The 14,449-nt window shown below is 40.6% G+C and overlaps 1 protein-coding gene across 9 annotated transcripts in view; it reads right to left on the bottom strand.

The window, feature by feature from the left end:
* Positions 1–14,449, bottom strand: part of MPHOSPH9 (M-phase phosphoprotein 9) — a 68,103-nt gene that overhangs the window by 20,674 nt on the left and 32,980 nt on the right. For all 9 annotated transcript variants that reach the window (XR_007121774.1, XM_047696318.1, XM_047696313.1 and 6 more), the window contains 2 exons: positions 2,186–2,233; positions 1,216–1,280 (listed from right to left, as the gene is read on the bottom strand). Coding sequence is in view for 8 of the 9 variants with exons in the window: in XM_047696318.1 (XP_047552274.1) it covers positions 1,216–1,280; positions 2,186–2,233 (113 nt within the window). In the remaining variant the exon portion in view is untranslated. The remainder of the gene's footprint in view (positions 1–1,215; positions 1,281–2,185; positions 2,234–14,449) is intronic.

Genomic DNA, 14,449 nt, shown 5'->3' with positions numbered 1-14,449 from the left:
GCAGGTTTAACATCCAATAAAAGAGCCAGTAAGAACTTCCTAGTTTTTAAAAGATACAAAGGCTAAACAATCCCCCGAATTCTCTGTGTACAAGCAATTCACCTCATCTGTGCCATGTTCAGAATAAAAGCCTATTTTCAAGTTCACCAACAGAAAATAGGACTCGGGCCAATTAATTGTTTTGAGGTTATCTTGGTATTCTTCCTGTTCTTTTAAATTTTGCATGTCTTTGTCTCATCTTTTAAGCTCAAAATCTTGCCTACCCTGATGCAAGGAAGGTTTGAGAAAGAACAGCTCTAACGGGCTGATGCTTTATGGCCATCTGAGATAAGGAAGCTATCGGCATAACTGAATGCATCACAGAATAGACCTGGGCGGATGAGAGGGCCAGACAGCATTCACATTTTCCCAGATGGGAAGTCCTGAGGAGAGGAGCAAAATCTCCAATTAAGGGCCACATCTCCAAATACAAATACAAAAAACGTGCTCCAAAGCCAATTAGAAATATCTAATCATTTGCATAGGGACGATTTAGGACTCTGTTTCTATCTAACTAGGCAAATCAGATCATGAATATAGTCCCCACACCAGGTTTTTAAGAAAGCAGATGTTCATAAAGTTGGGGTGAATGTTGTTTTCTTTTGGGAGCACAAATAAAATTTAGTGAATTAGACTGCTTGTTAAAATTCTTTTTTTTCTTTTTTCTTTTTTTTTTTTTTTTTGACAGATTTCCAATGGTTTAGCATCATTTAGATTTTGCTATGCTGACAAAGCACATAATGGTTCGGGATACGTACACTCCTCAAGCCCAACCACCAACATACTCTAACAGTTTAAAAATCTCCTTTGGCTAGCGCGCCTGGGTGGTTCAGTGGTTAAAGCCTCTGCCTTGGGCTCAGGTCGTGATCTCGGGGTCCTGGGATCGAGTCCCGCATCGGGCTCTCTGCTCAGCGGGGAGCCTGCCTCCTCCTCCTCCTCTCTCTCTCTCTCTCTGCCTACTTGTGATCTGTCTGTCCAAAAAAAAAAAAAAAAAAATCTCCTTTGGCTAAAATCAAATGTATTTCCAGGTCAGGGGAAGATTAGGATAAAACCTGTCTCAAAATGCCTAAAAACCCTCAAGAAAAACTTTCTTTCATTCCTTTCAGTACAGACACATAGTCAGATGATAAAAGAACAGAGGCATAATTATCTTATTAGTGAGACAATACATTTTACCTTTTCAAATCAGAAATCTGAGTGTGTGCATCCAGCAATTTGTTCTCAGTGGTATTTAATGTATCCTATGAAGATAAAGGAAAAATTCAGTAACTGAAATAGGGTAGATTGTTTTTATTTTAAAATACATAATACAAAACCAATCTAAGGCTACTCCAGAGAGCTACAAAGAAAATCATGCGGATACTCAGCAAAAAGGGAGCATCAACCACGAGCCAGTACATATAATTCAAAGGAGAAACCGAGAGAACAAAACACTGGCTTACACCAACAGCCGTGTGTATAGCCCGTGTAGTAACAGGTACAGCCTATCATGCTCTGCTTTATTACAAGCAATCCAGGGTTAAAATGGACATGTTTTAGCCACAACTTGCCTAAAAACCTCAGTAAACGGCAAAACAGAGAACTGTGCTGGTGAGGTTTCAGACGTCCTGACTGGCTCCTGAGCCCCCAGAACGCCTCCCTGTCTTCCTCTAACCTTGAAAGGCTGCTACCCTGTAGTCCATGCAGCAGAAATGCTTGGGGCCTCACTTACAGCATCACTGTGGGATTTCACTGAATTCAAATATCTCATTCCCAAACAAAGCTTTCATTAAGAAAGCAAACATCATTGATAAATTCAAACAACCCCATAAAAAGTGAATGCTTTAAAAAACTTAATATTTAAATATTATGAAATAATTATTTACATCTATATCATACCTTAAACTCTTCTAAAAATTCCATCTCATCTTAAACGCAACAGCCATTCAATATTTGTTAACACATCCAAAAATGATTGACTTAAGTGGGCAAATATTTGAGAATAAGGCCACTGACAGAGAAGATGAAGTCAGTAGTCTAACTCAAGCAGCTAGAGGGGGATGGAGGGTGGGGAGAACAGAGGGAGATAAAGGGTCAGCCCTCTTCATTTCCAACCCAGGGCTTCTGCCCCTCCATGAAACTCAGAACATGAATCACCAACCATTACCTTTACTCGTTCGTGTTCTTTTCCCAGGGACTCATACTCTCCTAAGAGCTACAAGAAAAAAACAAAGAAATGTAACATAAAATTAAACATTATAATATCAACTCAGTCTATAAAATAGCTCCCTGTACTCTTCAAAAATGCTAAGGTCTTGAAATAGAAAAATTAACACTGTTCCAGATTGAAGGTGACTAAAGAAATAAGAGGAGTGAATATAAGGTATGATTCTGGGTTGGATCCTGAACTAGGAAAAAAGTGCCATAAAATAATAATTTAGATGTCAAATGCACATTTAATTACTTTGATTTGTTCTGTGACTATGTACAGAAGATCCCTGTTCTTATGAAATACATATCAAAAGGGAGGGGTAAAGGGGCAGAACATCTACGGCTTACTCTCACATGGTTCAAGAAAAAAAAAAAGCGCATGTAAACGTACATACGGGAGGTGATAAAGCAAATATGGCAAACTGTTAACAACTGGGATCCTAGGTAAAAGGAACAGGACATTCTTACAAGTTTTCTGTTAATCTGAATGTTTCAAAATAAAAACAAAAATTATACAGTATCAGTCAAGACCCTTCAGGTAAGCAGTATTTTAAAAGATTAAAATTTGCTTTCTTCTGTGAATTGTATACGTCTTTTGGATAAATTCCATAGAGTAAAGGCACAATCCCAAATCTAATATGATTAGGTAATTTCTTTGAAAATACGTATTACGTGAGACTTACTAAAGAAGACAGAGTCCAAGAATTTTCTTTTTATCCCAAGATCCAACTCAAGTGACAATGAGGCAGTTATAGAGAAATCAAGAGTTGAAGGTAACAAAGATGAGATCTCAATGAGGCTATAACAAGGCATAGCGGGCTGTAAGCTTTAGTGCCTGTGTATGGGACGCTAACGGTTAGCAGGCCAGTGTCTTCATATCCCAAGAGGCTCAGGACCTGAATGTCAGGTTCAGTAGCAGACAGGGTGCAAGCACAGGCTGACGAAAGGGAGCTGGTTTAAAGTCCTTAAGCTGAGTGGCTAGAGCCTAGAACAACAGTGCACTGCCCAGCCAGGCGACAGGACACAGGAAATGTGAATGAGAGACACATGGCATTCCAGAAGCCCACGTCTAACATGTGGAGGAAGCAAAGGGTAAGGAGATGATGACCAAGGAAGAGTTAAAACAAAACAAAACAAAACTTGGCTCCCCATCCCTTACTGCCAGCAGAGTCTCCTAATGGCTTCTGACTGCCTCCCCCTTAAATGTGAGTCTACAGTATAAGAACCAACATTTTTTTAAAAAAGCAAAAATAATCAATATGAAGCGGACTTCAAAATGAAAGTTTAACTCAAAAGAAGTAATAAATCAAAACTAAAGAAAGCATTAAAAGAAAGCTATTAATATCTTCAATCAGTGTTCTATTCATAATAAAACAAGACCAGAAACCAGTAAAAAACTAGCAACTGAAGAACAAGAAACAGCTCTTGGGGTGCCTGGGTGGTTCAGCAGGTTATGCCTCTGCCTTTGGCTCAGGTCATGATCTCAGGGTCCTAGGACGGAGCCCCACATCAGGCTCTCTGCTCGGCAGGGAGCCTGCTTCCTCCTCTCTCTATGCCTGCCTCTCCACCTACTTGTGATCTCTATCAAATAAATAAATAAAATCTTTAAAAAAAAAAGAAAGAAACTAAAAATGAGGGGCGTCTGGGTGGCTCAGCTGGTTGGGCGACTGCCTTCGGTCCAGGTCATGATCCCAGAGTCCCATGATCAAATCCTGCATCAGGCTCCCAGCTCCATGCGGAGCCTGCTTCTCCCTCTGACCTTCTCCCCTCTCATGTTCTCTCTCACTCTCTCTCTCTCAAATAAAGAAATAAAATCTTTAAAAAAAAAAAAGAAAGAAACTAAAAATGAGAGAGAAAATAAATGTAATACTAAGACAAGGAGATAGAGAACACAGAGGCCATGATGGAAACTAAAGGATACATGAGTCTTAGAAAATCAACCCACGCAATACAACATTTACTGGCAAAAGTTCCAATGAAAGAGAACAGAGAAGGCAGGAAGGAAATCAAGAAAGAAATAATATTAGCAAGTCTATAGGACCGAAGGACATTCATTCCCAGATTGGAAGAATCTGTGCCTCCAACAATGAATGAAAAAAGACCTGTTTCAAGGCACACTGCTATGGAATTTAAGGACACCAAGGATAAAAAAATGCTACAACTTCCAGAAGGAGACTTGAACTCACTCATAAGGAATGAGAAGCGCCATTTACAGACACAATGTGCAGTCCTTGATTAGAGTGTAAACTAAAAAGCAAAATCCAAAACATCTATAAAGGACATTATTTAGACAGCTGGGTCAAGTTGAATATAGACTATATATTAGATAACTAGCATTATATCAAAATTAAATTCCCCGTGCGTAAGAACTGTGTTGAAATTATGCAGGAGAATGTCCTTATTCTCAGGAGACACCTGTTGGAGTATTTAGGAGTGAAATCTCACAGTGTCTGTAATTGACTCCCAAATTGTTCAGCATAAGGAAAAAAGCATATAATGTTGTGAAGACATAAAGCAAATGTGATAAAATATTCACAACTGATGAACTAGACAAGGAATATACAGAGGTTTTCATCATACCATCTGTACAATTTTTCTGTAGACTTGAAGCTTTCAAAATAAGAAAGATGAGGGGAAAAGAGAAAACACAAAAGACACAGGACTGGGACGGGGAAGAGAGGAAGAGAATCAATCATCAGGTATATTCTCAAGGCAGCAAAAAACAATGGAACAAAATGCTTAAAAATCTGATGGAAAGAAAATATACCCCAGAATTCTATACTCTTAGCCAAATGACATATGAAGGACTTAAATCTTCATCCATGATAATTACGGATAATGTTAAAAATTCAAGACATAGGGGCACCTGGCTGGCTCAGCTGGAAGAGCATGCAACCAGGCACCCCTGCTTTGTTTCGAAGTAATCTTTTCACCCAAGGTGGGACTTGAACTCATGACCCCGAGATCAAGAATCATGTGCTCCGCCAACTGAGTCAGCCAGGAGCTCCAAACGCAGTTTTGTTTTGTTTTTAATGTGATAAGCCAACAGTAATATTTACATGAAATAAAATGGCAAAAAACTAACAATGAATCTTGGAATACTGCATCAAAAACTAATGATGTATTTTATGGTGAATAACACAACACAATAAAAAAATTTATTTTGATTTAAAAAAATTTTTTAAAAGATGAAAAACTGGTAAAAATAATTTTTAGAAGACAAAAAAAAAAGTTAAGGAAGCATTACACCAAAAATAAAAGCTCATTAAAATATGCTAGTAATTAAGATGATGTAGTTTCCATCCAGGGACAAACAAACAAACCAATGAAACAGACTAGGGAGGAGCCTCAAAACAGATCATCCAAGAAAGAAACATAATATACAACAGAAGTGGCATTAAAAGTCAGTAGGGATGGGCGCCTGGGTGGCTCAGTGGGTTAAGCCGCTGCCTTCGGCTCAGGTCATGATCTCAGGGTCCTGGGATCGAGTCCCGCATCGGGCTCTCTGCTCGGCAGGGAGCCTGCTTCCCTCCCTCTCTCTGCCTGCCTCTCTGTCTACTTGTGATCTCTCTCTGTCAAATAAATAAATAAAATCTTTAAAAAAAAAAAGTCAGTAGGGAAAATATATTCTCTTAAAAAATGGTGCCATGAAGGATGCTGCTGGCTCAATCAGTGAGGCATGTGGGCTCTCAATGTTGGGGTCATAAGTTCAGGCCCCCTGTTGGGCGTAGAGATTGCTTAAAATAAATGAACTTTCTGAAAAAATGGTGCTGTAATACTCAGTTAATCATTTGAAAAAAACAAGTCCAATCCCTATCTCACACCATATATAAGAGGCAATCTGGGGTAGATTAAAGGTCTAAATATATGAAGAAAGGCTCTTAATTTAATGTAATTTTATATTTTATTTTATTTTTAAATATTTTATTTATTTATTTGACACAGAGAAAGAGAGAGTACAGCAGGGAGAGCACCAGGCAGAGGGAGAGGGAGAAGCAGGCTCCCCATGGAGCAGCCCCGATATGGGGCTCGATCCCAGGACCCTGGGATCATGACCTGAGCTAAAGGCAGTCATTTAACTAACTGAGCCACCCAGGCATCCGTTTGGCTGTTTAATTTTAGAAGGCAATATACAGGTTAGTAATTTTCTGATCCTTAAGTAGGAAAAGATTTTGTAAACAAGACATAAAAGAGTTCCAAACCAGAAATGAAAAGACTGTATTTTGAACACTAAAATACAAAACTTGGGGGTGCCTGGGTGGCGCAGTCGGTTAAGCACCTGCCTTTGGCTCAAGTCATGATCTCAGAGTCCTGGGATTGAGCCTCAGTTCTGGCTCCCTGCTCAGCAGGAAGTCTGCCTCTCCCTCTCCTTCTGCCCCTCCACTCGTGCTCTCTCTTGCTTTCTCTCAAAAATAAAATCTTTAAAATAAAATACAGGGGCACCTGGGTGGCTCAGTGGGTTAAAGCCTCTGCCTTCGGCTTAGGTCGTTATCTCAGGGTCCTGGGATTGAGCCCTGGGATTGAGCCCTGCATCGGGCTCTCTGCTCAGCGGGGAGCCTGCTTCCCTTCCTCTCTCTCTGCCTGCCTCTCTGCCTACTTGTGATCTCTGTCTGTCAAATAAATAAATAAATAAATAAATAAATCTTTAAAATAAATAAATAAATAAAATACAAAGCTTCTACCCCATAAAAGGTAACATCAGGTGAAATGCGAGCCACAAGCCAAGAGAAAAGGACCGCAACACATATAAACTAACCATTTCGCATCCATCAGACTGGCAAAAATTAAGAGGTCTGACAACAGCAAGCATTGGAAATACTCTAGAAAACAAGACTTCTCATACATTACTGGTGGGAAAATGAACTAGTACAACCATTTCACAGAGCAGCTTAGCAATGTGTCATGAAGAGGACAGTGTGCACATTCTAAGTCCCGGCCACCGCACACGGACGCACACAGGTTCACGGGACAGACTGTTTATCTCCACAATCAAAGCAGTAATTTCTGTTCACACAAGGTCTTCCGGAACCTTGCCACACCCCATCAAGAAGTGGTATCTATTTCTTCTTCCCCTGAACCTGGGCAGGACTTTGAGACTATTTAACAAATAGAAAGTGACAGAAATGAGGCCGAAGGATTTCCAGGGCTGGGTCATAAAAGGCTACTGGCTATCAGGACAATCTTCCAGGACGCTGGCCCGTGGCATTCCGTTGTCGCGCTTCAGAGAAGCCCAACTACTAGCCCACGTAGAGGAATGCAGCCTTAGCTGACTGCCATCATCAGCAACCGGCCACCAGCCTTTGAAAATCCAGCTGAGGTCCTGGATGTGGCAGAACAGAGACAAGCTGTCCCTGCTATGGCCCGCCCAAGTTCCCAGACTACGCCCAGTTCGGGGCCACCTGTGTTGAGACTCTGGTTCCTAACCTGAGAGGCAGTTGCACAGGTCTTTGCAAGGAGACCTGATTAGGAATGCTCATGGCCCTGCGGCTCTTAAGAGCAAGGAAAAGAAACTGGCAAGAGGGAAACAGGTAATTGTGGAAAATTCATAGTGAGCGGAGGACAAACGAGCTAGTGCTAATGCATCTGCCTGAACAAATCTTACCAACGAGAAAAGATTAGTAAATACAGTGTGACAGCAATCGTAAAAAGCTCTACAATATGCCAAGCAACACTGACTATGCACACATGCACGTGTGAGACACCGACATGGGAAGACATTCACTGTTCAGACCAGTCACACCCAGGAGGGCGGGGTGAGCAGAAATGGGTGCACGGGGGGTCGGCAGGGGGACTGCGACCGTATCTGTTGTATTTTAAATCTAAAGAGAAGTGGTGGGTCCACACGTAATACTCTTTTCATATACCTAAAAAACTTCAAATATGTTTAAATAAAAATGATTAAAAGCTGCATGTATCAACATGGTAAATCTCAAAAACCAAGCTACAAAAAAACAGTATGCAGGAGGGGCACCTGGCTGGCTCATTGCTTAGAGCCTGGGACTCTTTATCTTGGGGTCATGAGTTTGAGCCCCATGTTGGGTGTGGAACCTACCCAAAACAGGCTGCAGGAAGTATATGTGGTACAATATGATTCATATCTCGTTTAAGGACACATCAAACCTTACTATATATTGTTTACAGAATACGTATGTGGAGCAAAAGTAGAAATGCATGGGGAAAACCTACGGTATATTCAACATAGCAGGTTTAGAAGAGAAAGGGTGAGAAGAGAGTATTTCAATTGTATTTACAGACAGCTGGTATGTGGATGTTCTATATATTACTCTGTATTCTTTTCCCTATGCTTAAAATACTTGACATGATAAATGCAAAGGAAGACTGTGTAATCACTGGCAACATTAATACACTTTCAGCTCAAAACAACATTCCAACCATCCCGTGCTGCTTCTTGTTATTCCAACATAACTGTGGTGAACTTATAAATAATTAAAAACGATGGCATCCCACTAGCAAGGAATGTACCTAGTGCTAGATCTTCATTTCTAAATATCATTTTCCAACTAAGTGAACCAGCGCTCCATGGGAAAATGATGGGTTTAGGGCTGGGACTGGGAAAGTACAAGATGAGCCTGGACTATCTCACTGGATGAGGGTCGAAGGATGACACAAACGTGTCCAAAGGACACAGGAGTCAGCCCGCCTGACACCCTACTGGCCAAAACTAGGACAGCGCAAGCATCAAAATGGTAACTGTAACAACGACAAAAAGAACTGTAACTCACTGAACAAAATAAGAATTCATCAGTCCACACTAATATAAACAAGAGAGAGCGGAGAGCTCCTCCTTGCAGTAAAATGCAGAAGGAGTAATAGAAGAACCACCATTTGGCAACCACAACAGTATACTTGTTTCAGGAAAGACTCCTCTCAGTGGATGCTAAAGCTAGTGGGTAAAAGTTTGATGAGAAAAAGGTGATTTACAAAGTCTTTTTTTTTTTTTAAGATTTTATTTATTTATTTGACAGAGATCGCAGATAGGCAGAGAGGCAGGCAGAGAGAGAGGGGGAAGCAGGCTCCCCGCTGAGCAGAGAGCCCGATGTGGGACTCGATCCCAGGACCCTGAGATCATAACTTGAGCTGAAGGCAGAGGCTTTAACCCACTGAGCCACCCAGGCGCCCGATTTACAAAGTCTTAAAATATCCCTTAACAGAGCCCTCCTACAGTGTTGGCAGGAATGCAAGCTGGTGCAGTCCCTATGGAAAACAGCATGGAGGTTCCTTAAAGGGTTGAAAATAGAGCTACCCTACGACCCAGCAATTGCACTAGTGGGTATTTACACCAAAGATACAAATGTAGTCAGCCGAAGGGGCACCTGCACCCCAATGTTCACAGCAGCCAAACTACGGAAAGAGCCCAGATGTCCATCAGCAGATGAATGGATAAAGATGTGGTAGACACACACACACACACACACACACACTATAGAATATTACCCAGTCATCAAAAACTGAAATCTTGAGGCACCTGAGTGGCTCACTCATTAAAAGTCTGACTTTAGCTCAGGTCATGATCCCAGAGTCCTGGGATCAAGCCCTGCATCGGGCTCCCTGCTCTGCGGGAAGCCTGCTTCTCCTTCTCCCGCTTCCTCTGCTTGTATTCCCTCTCTCGCCATCTCTGTCTGCCAAATAAATAAAATCTTAAAAAAAAAAAAAAATGAAATCTTGCCATCTGCAACGATGTAGATGGAACTAGACGGTACTATGCTAAGCAAAATAAGTCAATCACAGAAAGACAATTATATGATCTCACTCCTATGTGGAATTTAAGAAACAAAACAGGATCATAGGGGAAGAGAGAAAAAAATAAAACAAGACGAAACCACAGAGGAAGACAAACCATAAGAGACTCTTAATCCTAGGAAACAAACCGAGGGTTGCTGGAGAGGAGCGGGTAGGGGATGGGGTATGGGTGATGGACATTAAGGAGGGCACATGATGTAACGAGCACTGGGTGTTATAGAAGACTGATGAATCACGGACCTCTGCCTCTGAAACCAGTAATACATTTTATGTTAATCAATTGAATTTAAATTAAAAAATAAAAATAAACAAATAACCCAATTAAAAAATGAACAAAGGGCTTGAACAGACATTTCTCCAAAAATGATATACAAATACCTCTGAAACCAGTAATACATTATATGCTAATTTTGTTACTTTATTTTTATTAACATATAATGTATTATTTGTTTCAGGGGTACAGGTCTGGGATTCATCAGTCTTACACAATTAACACCGCTCACTATAGCACATACCCTCCCCAATGTCCATCACACAGCCACCCCACCCCTCCCCACCAGCAACCCTCAGTTTGTTTCCTGAGATTAAAAGTCTTTACGGTTTATCTCCTTCTCTTGTTTCATCCCTTCACATTTTTTCCTCTCTTCCCCCATGATCCTCTGCCTTGTTTCTCAAATTCCACCTATCAGCGAGATCATATGATAATTGTCTTTCTCTGGTTGACTTATTTCGCTTAGCATAATACCCTCTAGTTCCAGGACATTGCAAATGCAAGATTTCATATTTTGATGGCTGCATAGTATTCCATTACACACACACACCCCACATACTCTTTATCCATTCATCTGCCAATGGACATCTAGGCTCTTTCCATAGTGTAGCTATTGTGGACATTTAAATACTAATTACTTTAAATTTTAAAATGTTTAAATATTATATATATATATATATATATATATATATATATATATATATATCTCCACCCCCTAATAGTTATTAATTCTAAATGTGGCGATAGAATTTTACAGTGGAGACACCTGGCAAACACCACCTTAACAAAGAGATCACAATTAATATCACAAAACTAACATGTGCCTCCTGATAAGATGTGCTAAGAAGGGCTCAGCTTGGGGTGCCTAGGTGGCTCAGTGGGTTGAGACTCTGCCTTCGGCTCAGGTCATGATCTCAGGGTCCTGGGATTGAGCTCCAGATTGGGCTCTCTGCTCAGCAGGGAGCCTGCTTCCCCCTCTCTCTCTGCCTACTTGTGATCTCTCTCCCTGTCAAATAAATCAATAAAATCTCTTTAAAAATAAATAAATAAAAAAGAAGGGCTCAGCTCCCTTTTGCAGTATTCTTGCGCATTCGTTCTAACAACCTGAATCTAATTGTGCAAAACACAAATCCAAACTGAAGAATATTCTATAGCAGTGCTGTCCAACAGAACGTTCTACAACACTGGATGTTTTCTATCCTAATTCCCCAGCAGGGCAGCCACAACCACATGGAACCACCAAAAGAACGATAAAGCACATATTGTTAAATGTTAAGGCTTTGAATCAAGAGGTACCTGCGTGGCTCAGTCAGTTAAGCATCTAGTTTCAGCTCAGGTCGTGATCACACGGTCCTGGGATAGAGCCCAGCAGCAGGCTCCCTCCCCACTTAGCCAGGAGTCTGCTTTTTCCTCTCCCTCTGCTTCTCCCCCCACCTCATGCTCTCTCTCAAATAAATAAAATCTTTAAAAAAAGAAAGAAAGAAAGAAAAACACTTAAAAACTTGAGATGAAAGGTATATGGTGGGGCACCTGGATGGCTCAGTTGATTAAGGTTCTGCCTTTGGCTCAGGTCATGATCTCATGGCCGGGGGATCAAGTCCCATATCTGGCTCTCTGCACAGAAAGTAGTGTGTTTCTCCCTCTCCCTCTGCTGTTCCTCCCAGTTTGCGCTTTCTTTCCTTCTCTCACTCTGCTGTCTCAAATAAGTAAGTAAAATCTCACACACAAAAAAGGGGGCAGTGCCTGGCTGGCTCAGTCATTAAGCATCTGCCTTCTGCTCAGGTCATAATCCTAGGGTCCTGGGATCGAGCCCCACATCAGACTCCCTGCTCAGCAGGAAGCCTGCTTCTCCCTCTCCCACTCGCCCTGCTTGTGTTCCCTCTCTCGCTGTGTCTCTGACAAATAAATAAAATCTTTATTTTAAAAAAAAAGGTATGTGGAAAATTTTTATACAATTTTTGCAACTTTCTATAATTCTGGTACTATGTCAAAGTAAACATACAAGGGGTTCCTGGGTGGCTCAGTCAGTTAAGCATCTGACTTCTCAGGTCATGATCTCAGGGTGTTGGGATGGAGCCCGGCGTCAGGCTCCTCGCTCAGCAGGAAGTCTTAGTCCCTCTGCCCCTCACCCTGCTTGTACTCACTCTCTCTCAAATAAATAAAATCTAAAAAAAAAAAAAAAAAAAAAAGAAGTCTGAAAAATCAGACTACATCAGGTATTCACACACAAAAATTATACTATTAGTACATATGAACGGGAACAGTAATAATAATGAAAACCTTGTAAAATTCTAATCAAATATGACATACTGAAGAGAGTGTTTATATCCACTGTCTCCTGAAACTTTACGACAGTAAGGAAACAAAAAAAAACCATAAGGCTTGTTGATATGATATGCTGAAAATGGTACTTTACCTTTGTGGTTTTCCTCCCAATATCCTGTAACTACAGTCTAAACATGAGAAAAACAACAGACAAATCCCAAGGACATCCAACAAAATCCCCAATCAGTCCTCCTTAAAACTGTCCAGGTCATCAAAAACAAGGAAAGTGTGAGAAACTCTCACAGCCAAAAAGGGCTTAAGGAGACAAGATACCTAAAGGATACAGGATCCGGGAACAGAAGAACATTAGGTAAAAACAAAGGAAATCTAAATAAACTATAGAATTTATTTAATAATTATATATCAATATTGCTTCATTAATTGTTGCAAACATGCCATCCTAACATAAGACATTAACAACAGGTGGACTGTGCAGGGTATGTGGGAACACTGCACCATGTTCTCAATTTTTCTGTAAATCCAAAACTGCTCTAAAAAATAAAGTGCTTTTTTAAAAGTGTGACGCAAATGTTTTCAGATAGGGAAAGCTTTGGAATTCATCTCCCATGTATTCTTTTTCTCAGGAGATATACTCTAGCAAACAAAGAATTAAACCAAGAAAGAAGACACAGGATGCACAAGAGAGATCCATGGGGTGTCTGAGTGGTGCACTCAGGTCATGATCTCAGAGTCATGGGATCATACCACTCATCCTCAGGCTCTGAACTCAGCGCACAGTCTGCTTGTCCTTCTCTCTGCCCCTGCCCCCGCTCCCTCCCTCTCTAAAATAAATAAATAAAAATCATAAAAAAGAGATCCAATATAGGAAACAAGCAAAGACTATCCCGAGGATGATAGTGAAGTCAAGTCCTAGACATCTGTGTATCTGACCTCAAGAGCAACCAGCTCATAATGATGCAAAAGTATATGCAGGTGGGAGTAAGTACTAAACACAGGATAGTAAGCAGGTTAAAAAAAAAAGGCAATTATCAATTCCAGGAAAAATATTAAGTTGGTAGAGAAAGGAAACATAATCACTGGACACTGCAGCTTCGCTCTGAAGAATATCTACACAGACAATAAGAAATACTGAAAACTGATTTAACTGGAAATGATAACCCCTCTTGTTTCAAATCTAAGACTTCACTCAATAGAAATCACACCATGACTTTATTTACTATTACTTACTACTAAAAGAGAAGAGAAATGCTGCCCATTAAAATATAACACCATGGTGTAAAGATGTATACCGATTTCTCAGAGTTGTTAAAATGTAAAAGAGGGCGCCTGGGTGGCTCAGTGGGTTAAGCCGCTGCCTTCGGCTCAGGTCATGGTCCCAGGGTCCTGGGATCGAGCCCCGCATCGGGCTCTCTGCTCGGCAGGGAGCCTGCTTCCTCCCCTCTCTCTCTGCCTGCCTCTCTGCCTGCTTGTGATCTCTGTCTGTCAAATAAATAAATAAAATCTTTAAAAAAAATAAAATAAATAAAATAAAATGTAAAAGAATAGCTTCTTAGAATGAATTTAATACATTAATCACATTGAAAGGAGAGAAAGAAGTGTTCGCATTGGGAGCAAATGGTGTAAAAAATACTAAACTGTGACCTTCCTTGCACAGGAGGAGGTCAATATATAATGTCTGAAATTGATGGGGGAAAAAAAGAAAAAACAATATAAATTTGCTACATAGAAACATAGGAGAAAAATGCTAGAAGAAACTGCTAAAAGAGCTGACAGTAAGGGCTTCTAAAGTAGGAGACACCAAGGTAGGGGGAAGGTGGAGAGGACTGCGGTTTTTCATTTGAGATTTGATTATTTAAACCATTTACAGGTATTATCTTCATGGAAATGAATGTAAAAAAATCA

Source organism: Lutra lutra, chromosome 12, assembly GCF_902655055.1.
Source record: "Lutra lutra chromosome 12, mLutLut1.2, whole genome shotgun sequence".
Classification (NCBI taxonomy): domain Eukaryota; kingdom Metazoa; phylum Chordata; class Mammalia; order Carnivora; family Mustelidae; genus Lutra; species Lutra lutra.
The sequence above is the reverse complement of the archived record's forward strand: the minus strand, read 5'-3'. Positions and strand labels throughout refer to the sequence as shown.